This window comes from Hypanus sabinus, chromosome 26 (assembly GCF_030144855.1).
Source record: "Hypanus sabinus isolate sHypSab1 chromosome 26, sHypSab1.hap1, whole genome shotgun sequence".
NCBI classification, from domain to species: Eukaryota; Metazoa; Chordata; class Chondrichthyes; order Myliobatiformes; family Dasyatidae; genus Hypanus; species Hypanus sabinus.
In genome coordinates this window covers 33,646,354-33,661,810 of record NC_082731.1, presented here as the reverse complement: position 1 = coordinate 33,661,810, position 15,457 = coordinate 33,646,354, and the positions used below count along the sequence as shown (strand labels likewise).

The following is a 15,457-nucleotide window of genomic DNA, read 5'->3' as shown; positions in this document are numbered from 1 at the left end:
AATTGGCCAAAGTCAGCATGGCTTCCTCAGGGGAAATCCTGCTTGACAAATCTGTTGGAATTATTTGAGGAAATAAGAGACAGGAGTGACAAAGGAGTCAGTAGACATTGTTTACCTGGATTTTCAGAAGGCTTTTAACAAATACCGCACATGAGGCTGCTTAGCAAGAGCCCATGGTATTACAGTTAAGATACTAGCAAGGATAGAAGATTGGCTCTGTGGCAAGAGGCAAACAGTTGGAATAAAGGTGACCATTTCTGTTGGCTACCAGTGACAAATGGTGTTCCACAAGGGTCAGTATTGGACTTCTCTTAAAAGTTAAAACTGTATCTACCATTTCTGCTGGCAGCTTGTTCCACTGTCTCACCACCCTCGAAGTGAAGAAGTTCCCCCTCACGTTCCCCTCAAGCGTTTCACCTTTCAACCTTGGTCCATGACCTCTAGTTCTAGTCTCACCCACCTTAAGCAGAAAATGCCTGCATTTACCCTGTCTATACCCCTCATAATTTTAAGAGTCTGGTTTAAAAAAAAGTGGGGATGACCATCCCATAGGATGTAAAACAAGTCTTAAACATAATTCCTTTAAATGACACCCAAACAATGGTTAAAGCTGCTGCAGCTCCTATTAGCTGCCATTAACCGCAGTAAGCTGGAATGGAAACTGCAGGAAGGTTTTAATCAGCTGGGCCAGGGAACTCGAGGTAAATTGGTGGAATAGTGTTCACTTAGAGACAAAACTTATTGAATTGCCACCACAACGATTTTGTGATTTACAAACAACAGCCTCTGCTTTTTCTAGCAGCAAATAGTCATTGTGGTCCAGTTGTTGCCACTTCAAGCTGCTTTAGACCTGCACAACGTCGAGTCACAGACTGATAACATCTCTGCCACAAAATGCTCGGGAGAGACAGCGATCTTCAACAAAGGAGTCTAACCAGCCACCCTTCACGTGCTCCTCACCATCAACAACCTGGGAGTCAAACCATGGAGCAAAGCTCACATAAACACCATAGCTACAACAGCAGGTACGAGACTGGCCACCTTGCAGCACGATCCTGACCTGAAATACCTACCAGGCACAAGTCAACAGTGTGATGGAACACTCTTCACTTGCTTGCATGAATGGAACAACAACAACTGTTAAACAGCTCACCTCTGCCCAGGACAGGGTAAGCAACTCGATTCGTACTACATCAAAGGAATTCATCCCCTCCACATCAGTGTATCCCACCTACAAAATGCAGGCAATTACTCACCTAGTCTACATATGGATCAGGAGGATGAATAAGCCACTGAGCTTTTCAAGACCGATCCATTATTTAATAAAATTGCTGCCGATGTAACTCATTTAACTCTGCACTCCTGGGGTAACCTTTCACCCCCTCGCAAAATCAAGCACCTTGAGGGAGAATTTGTAGTAACGCATATAAAATGCTGGAGAAACTCAGAAAGTCAGGCAGCATCTACAGAAATTAATAAAGAGTTGATCATCCAGGCCAAGAACATTGATGAAGGATCTTGGCCTAAAACATGGACTGTTTATTCCTTTCCATTGATGCTGCCTGACCTGATGAATTCCTCCAGCATTTTGTGTGTTGCTCTGGATTTCCCTTGTGGATATTCAGATACTCTTGCTTTGGGGGCCATTCCAGGTTTAGATTGTCAGAGAAAGAAGTAGCATGTTTATTGTATTAAATCAACTTTACCTCCTATTTATAAAATGTGCCCCAATTCGAGATTATTCTCCAAGAGGAAACATCCTTTCCACATCTCAAGATACCTTGGGTTCCTTTGCTATAATTAAACACCCCCTTACTCTAGTAAACGCTAAGAAATATAAGCTTAGCCCATCCAACACTTCCTTAGAAGGCAGGCTGTCCATTCCTAGTATTAGTCCAGTTAATATTTCCTGAATTGCTTCCAACAGATTAACATTCTTCCTTAAATAAGAGACCAATAACTGTACACGGTACTCTTCCTGTGATCCCACCAATGACCCAAAGCACTTTTGTATTCCGTTCCTATAATAAGAACATTGTTAGATTCTCTAATTCCCCAAGTTTCTCGGTATACACATCATCGACGATCCACCTGGACTGTACATACCGGCTTTGTGGCAAAAAAAATAGCACAGCAGTGTCTCTTCCATCTCAGGCGACTGAAGAAGTTCGGCACAGGCCCCCAGATCCTCAAGGCCTTCTACAGGGGCACCATTGAAAGCACACTGACTGGCTGTAGCCTGGTACGGGAATTGCACCAAACTGGATTGCTGGTCACTTCAGAGAGTGGTACGGACAGCCCAGCGCATCTGTGGATGTGAACTTCCCTCCACTGAGGATATTTACAGCAGCAGGTGCAGAAACAAGATCTGGAAGATGATTGGGACACCAGTCACCCCGACCACAAACTGTTTCAGCTGCTTCCATCTGGCAAACAGTACCACAGCATTAAAGCCAAGACCACAGGCTACGGGACAGCTTCTTTCTACAGGCCATTAGATTTTTAAATTCACATGTCTGCACATTGCAACACAGTCACAACGCAAAGATTTTTACTCCCTCACATTGTGGGATGGATGTAAGATTTAAATGAATTCTACTCTGTACCTGCAACTAGTCTTTTGCAAATTATGTACCGCAACAACCACTCGGTATTTAGATCACTGCTCTTGTTTCCTGCCAAGGTGAACCACTCCACCTTTCTTCACATTATATTCCATTTGTGAAATCTTTGCACACTCATTTACAACCCTTTATAGCTTTCTGATATTCACTTCACAACTTTTCCTACTCACCATACATTCCTTAAGAGAATGCTTTAGAATCAGGAGTTCCCAGTCTGGGGTCCCCTACCCCTTGCTTAGTGGTAATCGTCCATGGCGTAGAGAGGGTTGGGAGACCCTGCTTCAGAACACAGAACAGTACAGGCCCTTTGGCCCGTGATGTTGTGTCCACTTTTTAACCTAGCCTAAGTTCAATCTACTGCTTTCTGTCTGAATAGCTCTCCATTTTTCTATCATCGTGTGCTTACCCAAGTCTCTTAAATGTTCCCAATTTTTCTGCCTCAACACCACTTCTGGCAGCAGGTCCCACACATCTACCACTTGTGTAAATAACTTAACCCTGAGATCCGCTGCTTACTTCCTTCAAAACACCTTAAAGTTACTCCCCCTCGTATTAGCTATTTCCTCTAGCGGCCCGCTCTATAAATGCCCCTTATCTTGTACAACTCTATCAAATCACCTCTCACCCCCTTCACTCCAAAGTGAAAAGCCCTAGCTCAGGGATGGCCAACCTATGATGCATGCACCAAAAGTGGCGCATTCAATAAAATTATTTAATAGAATAATAAAAAGTAAGCCTACTCATGCAAAAAGTATTAACCAAAAACCGATTTGTTGGGAAAAAAATCTGTAACAGGAATTCAAGTAGCTTAGCGGTAGAAATGGGTCTGCACCAGCGGTGCGTCGCAGGTTTTTGCCAGTCAGTTTACAACTAACACTCGTGTGCTACGGAGTTGTGCTTTGTTTGTCCTTTGTGAACATTTGCAGTTTTGAACTCTTTCGAAAATTAAGCCTTGCTTTTACATTCAGTTACCCATCACAGAGCAAAAGAAAAGCAGGAAGTGAATTCAATAAACATGAATTCAATAAACAGTGGGAAAATGAGTTCTTTATTTTTAACGGGTCTGTCAGGAAAACAGTTGTGCATTGTTTGTGAAAACACTTTCTCGCATAATAGAAGGCATGATCTTAATAGACACTATAAAACACAACATCAGACTGAAATAGAAGGAAAACTGAAGCTAGTGCTTGGGTTTGAGTAACAGAAAGAATATGTGATTAAACAAAAGGAAGAATTCAAAAGACGACAAAATATATTTGTTAAAAGTCTCATTAAGGTAAGTAGTGTATCTTTTTTATAGTAAATCAACATATGTAAAAATGCTAAATATGTCTCTATTAACATATTTTTACAAGAATTGAATGGGGGTATGAGAGTTGTACGGCACATTTGAACTCGTGTGTGAAAAAATTGACGCATGGAATGTAAAAGATTGGCCAACCCTGCCCTAGCTCACTCAGCCTTTACTGAAAGGACACACTCTCTAATCCAGGCAATATCCTGGTAAATCTCCTCTGCACCCACTCTGAAGTTCCCACGCTCTTCCTATAATGAGGGAACCAGAACTGAACACAATACTCCAGGTTTGTTTTCTGTTAGCCAATGAATCTGCCATCGGTGATATTCCTTTTACACTATACAGGGGGTTCCCAACCTTTTTGTCTGCCATGGACCAATACCATTACGCAAGGGCTCAGTGGACCCCAGGTTGGGAACCCCTGCTCTATGCATGCTAGTTTACCAATTTTGATTTATGTTTTGATTTATTACTTTTGATTCTGCATCTTATTTCAATGTTGTTTGGAAATCTAATTAAATCTCATTGGCTGGTTCCCCTTATTCACAGAGTATATATATTCTTTATTTGAAAAACTAGAATAAATTGGTCAAACACAATTTCCCTTTCACAAACCAATGTTGACTTTGCCTGACAAGTGCTTCATGCAGTAATTGTCATCTCTACCAACAAGACCAAAGGCAGAGGGTGCAGGCTCCCCAAATTATTCGGCACCCTGATTATCTTGCATTACGGAACACCCCCATCCAAAAGCATTAAAGGAATAACTTCACTCGAAGGACTGCTGCAGCTCAAAACAACGGATGACCTCACCTTCTTAAAGGTAATTTGGGAAGGGCTATTAATGCTGGGCTTGTCAACAACGCCTCAGTCCCAAGAGGTAAATAAATAAATACTCTTATTGCCACATTGCACCACTGTGAAGACTGAGTAACCAGGAAATTGTTATTACTGTTCCTTTGTGGCGCATCGAGTAGTTTTTTTTGCCGTTTCCGTATATTTGACTGTTTTTTTTTTAAAAATGAGGTTGAGTTGCTAGCTCGATGCTCAACCCAACATGGATGGAAAGAGTGCAAGGACCAGGAAATAACACCTCATTTAGCCTGCTACTGAGTCTTTCCTCTTGCTTCACACAAACTCCTCTCTTTTAACTTCACCTACTTCCTGCTGACAGACCTCCCTTTTGTTCCTCATTGTCCTTTTTTATTCAGCTATGTTCAACACCATCGTTATGGGATGTGCCCTATGGTGTGGGCCATCATAGTCTTCCATTTGTCTTGCTCGTGATTCTTCTTGGCAAATTTTTCTACAGAAGTGGTTTGCTGTTGCTGCCTTCTGGGCAGTGTCTTTACAAGACGGGTGACCCCAGCCATTATCAATACTCTTTACTGGTGTCAGTGGTTGCATAAACAGGTCTTGTGATCCGCACCCGCAGCTTGTACGACCATCCTGCCCCCAGGGCTTCACATGACCCTGATCAGGGACTAAGCAGGTGCTACACTTTGCCCAAGGGTGACCTACACGCTAGCATAGGGAAGGAGCACCTTACATCTCCTTTGGTATAGATGTATCTCCACCCCATCACTTCTAAACCTTGTTACATCTGTAATTGCAGCCAGTATCAACTAAAAGTTGTCACTCTCTCTCTCTACGGACGTTGCCTGACCCACTGCCGATTTCTAGTATTGCCTACTTCTATTTGAGATTTCTGGTATTTATGATATTTAACCTTGTCTAATTGGTTACAAGTGAATGTATGAGAATACAACATTATGATAAAAAGCTCTTGACAAATGCCCGAAACTGGCTTTTGGCTACAAGTCTGAATGGTCAAAGAGATAGGTGCTGTTGTCAGGAGAAAGGTTGCCCAGAATAAATGCAAATACCCCTCAGCTAGCCATCCTGTTCTGTGCCCATGCCGCAGCAGTATGTTACCTGCTCGAGTGAGACTGGGTGTTTGATGTAGACGTTGGTCTGTATGTCTTTTGCAGGTAGTCTCTCCAGCTCTGTGTGGAATTCAGCCACCCGGTTCTGAGATAGAAGAAACAGTAGATTCAATCCCAATAGCTGATGTTTGTAGGCAGACTCAGGCAATTCATCCCTGCGAAGTCAAAGAAAACTTGTATTTATATCTCGACGACAAGTTATTCCCTGTTCAATGAAACTTCCACACTTAACTGTAGCCACCTTTACATTTTAATTTGTCATTCTTCAATACGAGTGTAAAGGAGAACAAAGCATTTGTTACTCCAAATCTGAAGCAGGATAATTAAAACCAGAATCAGGTTTATTATCACCGACATGTGACGGGAAATTTGTTAACTTAGCAGCAGTTCAATGCAATACATAATCTAGAAGAGAAAAAATAATAAAATAAAATAATAAACAAGTAGATCAATTACAGTATATGTATATTGAATAGATTACAAACAGAAATACTGTATATTAAAGAAAACTGAGGTAGTGTCCAAGGGTTCAATGTCCATTCAGAAATCAGATGGCAGAGGGGAAGAAGCTGTTCCTGAATTGCTGAGTGTGTGCCTTCAGGCTCCTGTACCCCCTCCCCGATGGAAGCAATGAGAACAAGGTGTGACCTGGGTGATGGGGGTCCTTAATAATGGATGCTGCCTTTCTGAGACACCGCTCTCTGAAGATGTCCTGGGTACTTTGCAGGCCAGTACCCAAGATGGAGCTGACTAGATTTACAACCCTCTGCAGCTTCTTCTGGTCCTGTGCAGTAACTCCCCCCTTCCCTCCCCCTCAACCCATACCAGACAGTGATGCAGTCTGTCAGAATGCTCTCCACAGTACAACTATAGGAGCATAAAGAACACAATAAAAATACAAAAAAAGTGTAAATATAAAAACAATCCTACAAAATAATGTACGTAATTGTAAAATACATAGATTGTATGTATGTACAGTACTGTGCAAGTCATACTGAAAGACTTATGTATTGCACTGTACTGCTGCAGCAAAAAAAGACAAATTTCATGACGTCTGTGAGTGATGATAAACCTGATTCCCATATGGGTCTCTGTTGTGGACTGAGAGTGGGAAGGGTACAGGGAGAGGGGAATCATGGTTGTGAAAAGAGGAAGGGAGAGGGGAGGGAGTGGGAAGCACCAGAGAGACATATTGTAATGATATATATCTAAGACTTTTGCACGGTACATAGGTGATGCTATGCATAGTGTATGTAGTGGCGGTGGTGATGAGAGAGTGGGAGGGGGTTAATAAGTGGAGGTGTTGATCAGTCTGACAGCTTGGGGGAATGTGGCATTCAGTTCTGACAAAGTGAGATAATGGCTTAAACACCACTCATTTAGTAACAACCTCCTTAGTTTGGCTCCAGCCTCTTTCCTTTCCAGTTCTGATGAAGGGTCATCATGAATTTAAATGCTATGTTAATTTAGGGAGAAATGTGGCCAGAAATCCGGGCGAAGCCATGCTCTCATTTGAACAAACTTATGGGATTGTGCTTCAGGTGAAAAGAGTAATAATTCAAGTCCAACTACAATCTTTCTACCATTAGGCAGGAGACTCCAATGCATAAAAACAAAAATGATCAGGATGTGAAATAGTTTCTTCCCTCAGGCCATCAGGTTTCTAACTCCCGGCACATCGCATGCGAAGTGTCACCAGTTAATTTGTCGGTGCTTTACAATATTTAGTTGTTTATTTAGCTCTTTATTTATTTTCACATGATTCATTTGCAGATTTTATCCTTACTTTCCTAAGTTATTGTGTGTTATGTACATGTAGTTCTGGTCTCCTTCCTTGAGGAAGGATATACTGGCTTTGGAGGTGGTCCAGAGGAGGTTCACCAGGTTGATTCCAGAGTTGAGGGAGTTACACTATGAGGAGAGATTGAGTTGCCTGGGACTGTACTCGCTGGAATTCAGAAGAATGAGATGAGATTTTACAGAAACATATAAAATTATGAAAGGGATAGATGAGATAGAATCAGGAAAGTTGTTTTCACCAGTAGGTGAGACTAGAACTAGGGGACATAGCTTCAAGATTTTGGGGGAGTAGATTTAGGACAGAGATGAGGAGGAACTGCTTTTCCCAAAGAGTGGTGAATCTGTGGAATTCTTTGCCCAATGAAGCAGTGAAGGCTACCTCAGTAAATATATTTAAGACAAGGTTGGATATATTTTTTGCATCGAAGGGGAATTGAGGGTTATGGGGAAAAGGCAGGTAGGTGGAGATGAGTCCATGGTCTGATCAGCCATCACCTTATTGAATGGCAGTGCAGGTTTGACAGGACAGATGGCCTACTCCTGTTTCTTGTGTACTGTTGTGATTTGCACCCCAGTCCAGAGGAATATTGTCTTGTTTGATGGTATGCATGTATATAGTTAAATGACAATAGACTTGACTTAAGCCCGCAGACTCGGATGCAAGGGAGCTCTGGTTTACCCAGGTTGACCCTATAAATAGGACGGTACAGATAAACCAATTAACTTTATCCAATCGGAATCAATCTCCTGTCTGATTTCAGCACTCCACCCCCACACAGTACACTTATGACACATGGGACAAGCAGCAGCCTGGTGCATCACACCACAGCGTGACTGGATGTGGGATTCTCATCCACCAGGTCACAGCTTCTTCACTTCAGTCAATGTGGGCAGGTGACAACAGGTGACTAGTAAGTAACTTGGAAAATATGTAGTTCAGGTGGTCAATGGCTACGTTGAGTTGTTCTTCGATCTTGGCGATTTACTTGCAAATGTTTTGTTAGTATATATAAGTATCCTCCAAGAGGACCACAACCTTGTCATTGGGTTTGGAGGCTTGCATGCCTCAAGGACCTGGACAGCCAAGTTGGCTGGAGTCAGGTCTTTATGCTTTGGCCCTTTGTTGGGTCAAACAGGTCAAAGGGTAGAGGCTGGACTAAGAGTGGCCCACTGGTCCTCCAGGATCGGGGGTTCAGCTCAGGTCCAACCCTAACTAGTAAAACAAAACTGTTAGGGTAACAGCAGTGAAGAATCCTTCTACATTGGTGTGCGACAGTATTCCTGAGTCTCCACCAGGGACTTGCGTGACTGACAGCAGTGAAAACTGAAAGGATGTTACTGACATGATGAATAAAGCCCCAAACACCGCCAGAGATGGAGGACCTTCACTGCTGCCCTAAACACCAGTGGTGTAATGGGCAGTATAACATACGTATTTTAAGGGCAAGCATTTGGAAGACACACAATTAACAGTGCACTGTTGATGTCTCCTCACATGGTGACAAGTAAATTGCCAAACTCAGAGAACAGCTCAATCCAACCAGGTGCCAAGTACTTATGAAGCAGAGGAGTTAGATGGGAGGGGACGGGCTGACAAGTAATGACATACCAACGCAAGGGAAATTCATTGAACGATTATGAGTGGGGTAATGTTGGTCCCAATGCCTTTTGCAATAAATTTGATGTAAAACTGAATGTTACTGTTCCTTGTGAGCCCACAACAGCATATTAATTCACCAGCATAACTTCTGATAAAAATCTAAAATAACATGCAGGCTCGAGCTGATCAACACTTGGTCCATTCAGTACATGGTAGAGTGGAAATGCGACTCTACCAAAGGAGGTGTAAGGTGCTCCTTCCCTTTGCTAGCCTGCGGGTCACCCGAATGGCTGAATGAGCAGCTGGTGCAGATCACAAGTCCTGGTTATGTGACCACTGATGCCAGGCAGACAATCTCTGAAGAGTACTGATAACGGCTGGTGTCACCCGTCTTGTAAAGACACTGCCCAGAAGGCAGCAACAGCAAACAACTTCTGTAGAAAAACTTGCCAAGGACAATCATGGTCATGTCATATGACATGGCACATAACGATGATGCCACATAACATTCAGGATTCAAGACAAGAAAACAAGTACCAATTACAGGAAGGACAACAGAGGCAGAACATAACACTGCTTGGACCGTTCTCTCCCCCTACACCCTACAGAAACAGCAACAAAACCCTGCAGATCGATGTTTTTTTTTACCGTGGTGCCTGGGGTTGAAAACCTTACTCACCATCTAGACTTCGGAAGCAATGGTTACGATATCCAAGGCCAGGTGTGTTATTTTACAAGTGTATCCTAGCAGAAGGCTAGGCCACAAGAAGGAAAAACAGAGGGAAGACAAAGTCCTTCCGCCATTTAGCACTTGAGCCTCTTTCCTCTTTCGATCAGAACATGGCCGATTGACCCCTGAACTCCATTTACCTGCTTTTTCTATCCCACTCGTCACTTCCCATACCCCCCAAAAATATAATTAGCCTTGCTTTTCAAATTTTCAGTTAAAGAGAATGCACATCTGGTCTTAATTTAACCTTTTAGCCCTGGTACTACTCAGCAAAACTTACTTGTAATCAAAGTAATAACACTTGATTTGTGCCATATAGCGTTCAAATGATGGGATATCTTTCTTCAGGATACTCCATTGTGCTCCGATTTCCAAAACGTCCCCTTTAAAATGAAACACATTGAGAAGGCGTTTTAAATCCACAAATACCCAGTGGACATATTCGACTGGACCAGCCGTAGTGGCCAACAACTGGTCACAGGTTGAACATCCTGCAGCAGATAACTTGTTGCCAAACCCCTTCCACATCCACAACATGCACGTCAGCAGGTCAATGAAATAGCCTTCGGATGGACCATCTAATTAATATTGCCCTTCCCAGCACTACGTAGATTGCCTGTTTTTTTAAAAATGAGCTATTCTAAAAAAGACAAGTTAAAAAGATAATGTGATAAATGGAATTAGAAAGGGCTGAAGGAAGGAATCTCGCAGGAGAGGACAGTGAACCATGGAAGAAAGGGAAGCAAGGGAACCAGAGGGAGGTGATGGGCAGCTAAGGAGAAGAAAGAGGGGAAGAAGGTAGCCAGAATGGGGAAATGAAAATAAAAAAGAGGAGGAATGGGGAGAAATTACCAGAAATTGGTGTCCTATTGAGGTTACCCAGACAAAATGAGGTGGCTGCTTCTTCAAAGCAGAGTTTGGTCTCATTGTGACAGTAGGGGAGGCCACACACAGGCATGTCAGAATGGTAATGAGAAGTTGAATTGAAATGGGTAGCCACCAGATCCTGCCTTTTGCAGTGGACAGACCGAAGGTGCATGACAAAGCAGTCCCCCAAACCATGCTGGGTCTCATCAACATAGGGGAAGCTGCAACAGGAGCACTGGATACAATAGATGACCTTGAAAGATTCACAGGTGAAACGTCAACTCACCTGGAAGGACTGTTTGGGACCTCGAACTATGCTGAGGGAGGAAGTATAGAGGCAGGTGCCAGGGAGATCAATAAGGAGGGATGAGTGGACAACAGTCACGAAGAGGCGGGAGGAAAGAAAGAGAAACATGCTTAATGGTAGGATCCTGGTGGAGATGGCAGAAGTTATGAAAACTAATGTGTTGGATACAGAGGGTTGTGAGGTGGTCGGTAAGGACAAGGGGTTGATGGTGGACGATGGGGTGGAGGCAGATATGCGGGAATTGGAGGAGATGCAGGTGATGATGGTGTAAAGAAAATTCTGCTGTTTGAAAAAGACAGAACATCTCTGATGTTCCAGAATGGAAGACAGCATCCTGAGAACAGATACGGCTTTGAGAGAAGGGAAAGGCACTTTTACAAATGACAGGGTGGAAGGAGGGATAAATGAAAATCAATAGGTTTGGAAAAGATGTCAGAGGATTGTCTACCTTCAGAGATAGAAACAGATATATTAAGGGGAGAGAAGTGTCAGAGATAGACAAGGGAAATTTGAGGGCAGGATGGAAGACAGAAACAAAGTGGATGAAATTGATGAGCTCAGCATGTGTGCAGGAAACAGTTGTTAATGTAATGGAGGAAGTGGTGAGCATTATCAACATGGGCTTAGGACATGGACTGCTCCATGTGGGTGTTGAAAATCTGACACAAAGTGGCCTCATTTGATCATAAGCATCAAGGCCTCTGTGGCCGCTTTACAAAGCACTAAGGGAATTTTAAAAATCTGAAGAAAATCCAAAGAATATCCACTTCATTATCTGGAACATTATAGTTCAACATTAATTTTATTTATTTATTGAGATACAGTGTGGAATGAGTCCTTCTGGCCCACTGAGACGTTTTCCAGCAAACTCTGATTTAACCCTAGTCTAATCACGGGACAATTTACAATGACCAATTAACCTACCAACTGGTACGTCTTTGGACTGTGGGAGGAAACTGGAGAGCACTTGGGAGGAAACTCAGTCACAGGGAGAATGAACAAACTCCTCACAGGCAGCGGTGGGAATTGAACTCTGGTGGCTGGTACAGTAAAGTGCTATGCCACCTAAAAATGAAAATGTAATTGATGAGGGTCCAGTATGGGAGACGTCAGATAAATACAAACTCTGCTGATGATACTCACGGGCAAGAATGAGCTGCCTCTTGGTCAGTTTGGTGCCGGATGTGGGCAGAAAGTTCAGTTCCAGTAGAGCCACCTGAAACAGGAGCACACACATCGGCACTTAATAGGCTGCACGGAGAACCAAGAGCGATCTCAGTGTTCTGTGATCTTGCCAAAGTGGGCGTCATTTCAAAGCCGAGAGGTAGAACGACACTCAAGTGTAGACAGAAAACGAGGAGGCAGCCAGCTGCAGACGTCAGGATACAGACCGGCAAGGTAGATCAGTACGTCATGCAAAATTGCGAAGTGTTTGTTAGGTACAAGAGCCTCACAACTCGTACCACTAAGTTCAAGAACAGCTACTACCTCTCAACCTTGAATAAAAAGGGATAACCACACTCACTCGCCAATCATTGGGATGTTTCCCAAAACCAGTGATCTCACTTTAAGGGCTCTTTGTCTCATGTTTTCATTATTTATTCATATTTGCATTTGCAGTTTGTCTTCTACACTCTGGTTGATCTTTCACTGTAGTTGCTATTCTATGCACTTATTGAGTATACCTGCAGGAAAATGAATATCAGGGTTGTACATGGTGATATATATACTTTGATAATAAAAATTACTTTGAACTTTGCTCATAAAATTAAGGGACATTAAACTACCAGTACAATTTTAAAGTAATCCAGAAATCAGAGATCTGAACACTTATGTAATCTGAATAAAATTAACATAACTATTGTAAAGAGGATGTGCGATCAGTTTAAAAAACATTAGGTTTCTATTGAAATTTTTACTGAATTGGATTAAATAAAGTATTTCCTTCTGTAAAGAACTACCGGGTTTACTTCCACTGTTGTTTCAGAAGTTAGGCAAGTGTGATAAGAAGATTTCTGTTCACAGCAGTGATTTGATCTCACAACGAAGGGTCAAGGGCCAGAGCCCAGATAAACAGCACGAGAACCAAAAAGGACTCATCACAAGATGTGGCACTGTCACAGTGGCCACTCCAGCTCCAGTCAATGGTGAAATTTCCTGCCCTGTTTGTCTTTCCTACAACCAAAAAACACTGCTGATCATAAAGAACACCAAAATCTGCAAGTCTGCCTTGCTAACGGGTGGAATAACAAATTTATGGATTAACTCGTGCAGTGGCCATTGGAAGCAGTGCACAGGAACACAGAAGCGTGCCAGTGTTCAAAGGCCTTCTAGCTGGATGGCCGAGTCTGGTGTGCTGTCCTGGACAACTGCAGCAGTCCCTCATCTCCCACTGGTTCAGACACAGACGCAGGTAATCCAGCTCATTTTCTGGAGATCGGCTGTCAGTGAGTAGAATTGTCAGGAGTGTGTGACTGCAGGGACCCGCTTTAAGTCTCGCTCGAACACTGGCACGCTTTTGGGCAGACAGAAATGCTGTGACCTCTCGCGCAACCCATTGAGGCGGTTTGTGTGTCTATACCCATAATAACTGGTATGTGAACACCTTGGTATTAATGGTGCACTGCTCACCACAGAAGGAGCTTTTACTGAAGTGCAGGCCTTTCTACTTACTGAGGAAGTTCACTGCCAATGGGATTATTGCAATTTATGTCCCCCTATACTAGTGCAGGGAAGCATCAAGCTCTTTGGTGCCATCTGCGACCTCGTAACTCACCCGATGGTGTATCCATAGTTGTTGGTGACTTCAATCAGTCTGGCAAGTTCTACCAGCATGTCAACTTCGTAACCACAGGAGAGAATATACTAGACCTGGTTTATACCAATGTTCATGGAGTTTACTGCCACGATGAGGCCACAATCAGGTTGGAGGATAACACCATGTATTCTGTCTGGATAGCCTCCAACCTAATGACATGAACATTGATTTCTCAAACTTCCAGAAATTGCCCCCTTTTCCTGTTGTTTTCCTCCCTCACCTGCTTACCTTATTTGCCTCTGGTGCTCCTCTCCATTCCCTTTCTACAATGGTCTTCTGTCCTCTCCTATCAGATTCCCCTACCTCCAGCACTATCTCTTTCACCAATTGACTTCCCAGCTCTTTACTTCATCCCTCCCCAGTTTCACCTATAACATACTACCTTGTACTTCCTCCTCCTCCTCATCTCATCTTACTCTGACTTTTCAATCTTGATAAAGGGTCTCAACCCGAAACATCGACTGTTTACTCTTTTCCATAGATGCTGCCTGGTCTGCTGAGTTCCTCTAGCATTTTGTGTGCGTGTTGACAGGCAGATCAGGGCCTGGCCAGAAGGTGCCACCTCAACACTGCAGGATTGCTTCACAAGCACAGACTGGAGCATATGCAGGGAGGCAGTCATCACATCAACGTTGATGAATATGAGGAATTGGTCACTGGCTACGTAGGAAAGTGTATTGAGGATGGTAAATACAACACTGCCAGGGCAAACCAGAAAGCGTGGCTAACAGCAGAGGTTTGAGTGCTGCCTTCAGATCAGGGGACAGCAGGACTGTTACAGTCAGCAAAAGCCATGCTCTCCCATGCCATCAGGAAGGCAGAGCGAGAGTACTCAGAGAAATTCAGACACTTTTGTGACATCAGGGACATTTTAGCACATGCGGCAAGGTTTATAAACCATGACTAATTACATGTCCACCCTGGGCGCCATCGACAGTGATACCTCCCTTCCTGAGGCAAAATGCTTTCTATGCACGATTTGACACGTTGAATTGTGACATCTAGGGAAGCCCCCTCACCCCCGAGGATCAGGCACCCTGTTTGGCCACAGCTGAGCTGAGGAGGATAATAGCGAGGCAACACCCACGCAAAACTGCAGGGCCAGAAAACACACCTGGTCAGGTGCTGAGTGACTGTGTGGCCAAACTAAGAGAGGTCTTAACAGACATCTTTAACAGTCCACAGGCTCCAAAGCAGCCACCATCATTCCTGTGTCAAGAAAATGATGGTAACTGGTGTAAATAATTACTGCCCAGTAGCACTGACCTCAACAGTCTCAAAGTGCTTTCAGCAGCTGGTAATAGATCATATAAAATCCCACCTTCCAGCTACAGTAGACCCTTTCCAGTTCGCCCACTGTTAATACCATAGTGTTGGCCCTCCACTCCGCCCTGTCCCACCTAGAAACTGGCGTATCATACGCCAGCTCTGATTTCAGCTTGGCATTTCACACGACCGTCACTCGAAG

The 15,457-nt window shown here is 43.5% G+C and overlaps 1 protein-coding gene across 1 annotated transcript in view; it reads right to left on the bottom strand.

Annotated features, from left to right (window-relative positions):
* psmd8 (proteasome 26S subunit, non-ATPase 8) overlaps positions 1–15,457 on the bottom strand; it is a 40,939-nt gene that overhangs the window by 9,587 nt on the left and 15,895 nt on the right. The window contains exons 2-4 of the mRNA XM_059950821.1: positions 12,315–12,387; positions 10,278–10,380; positions 5,857–6,022 (exon numbers count right to left, since the gene is read on the bottom strand). Coding sequence (XP_059806804.1) covers positions 5,857–6,022; positions 10,278–10,380; positions 12,315–12,387 — 342 coding nt within the window. The remainder of the gene's footprint in view (positions 1–5,856; positions 6,023–10,277; positions 10,381–12,314; positions 12,388–15,457) is intronic.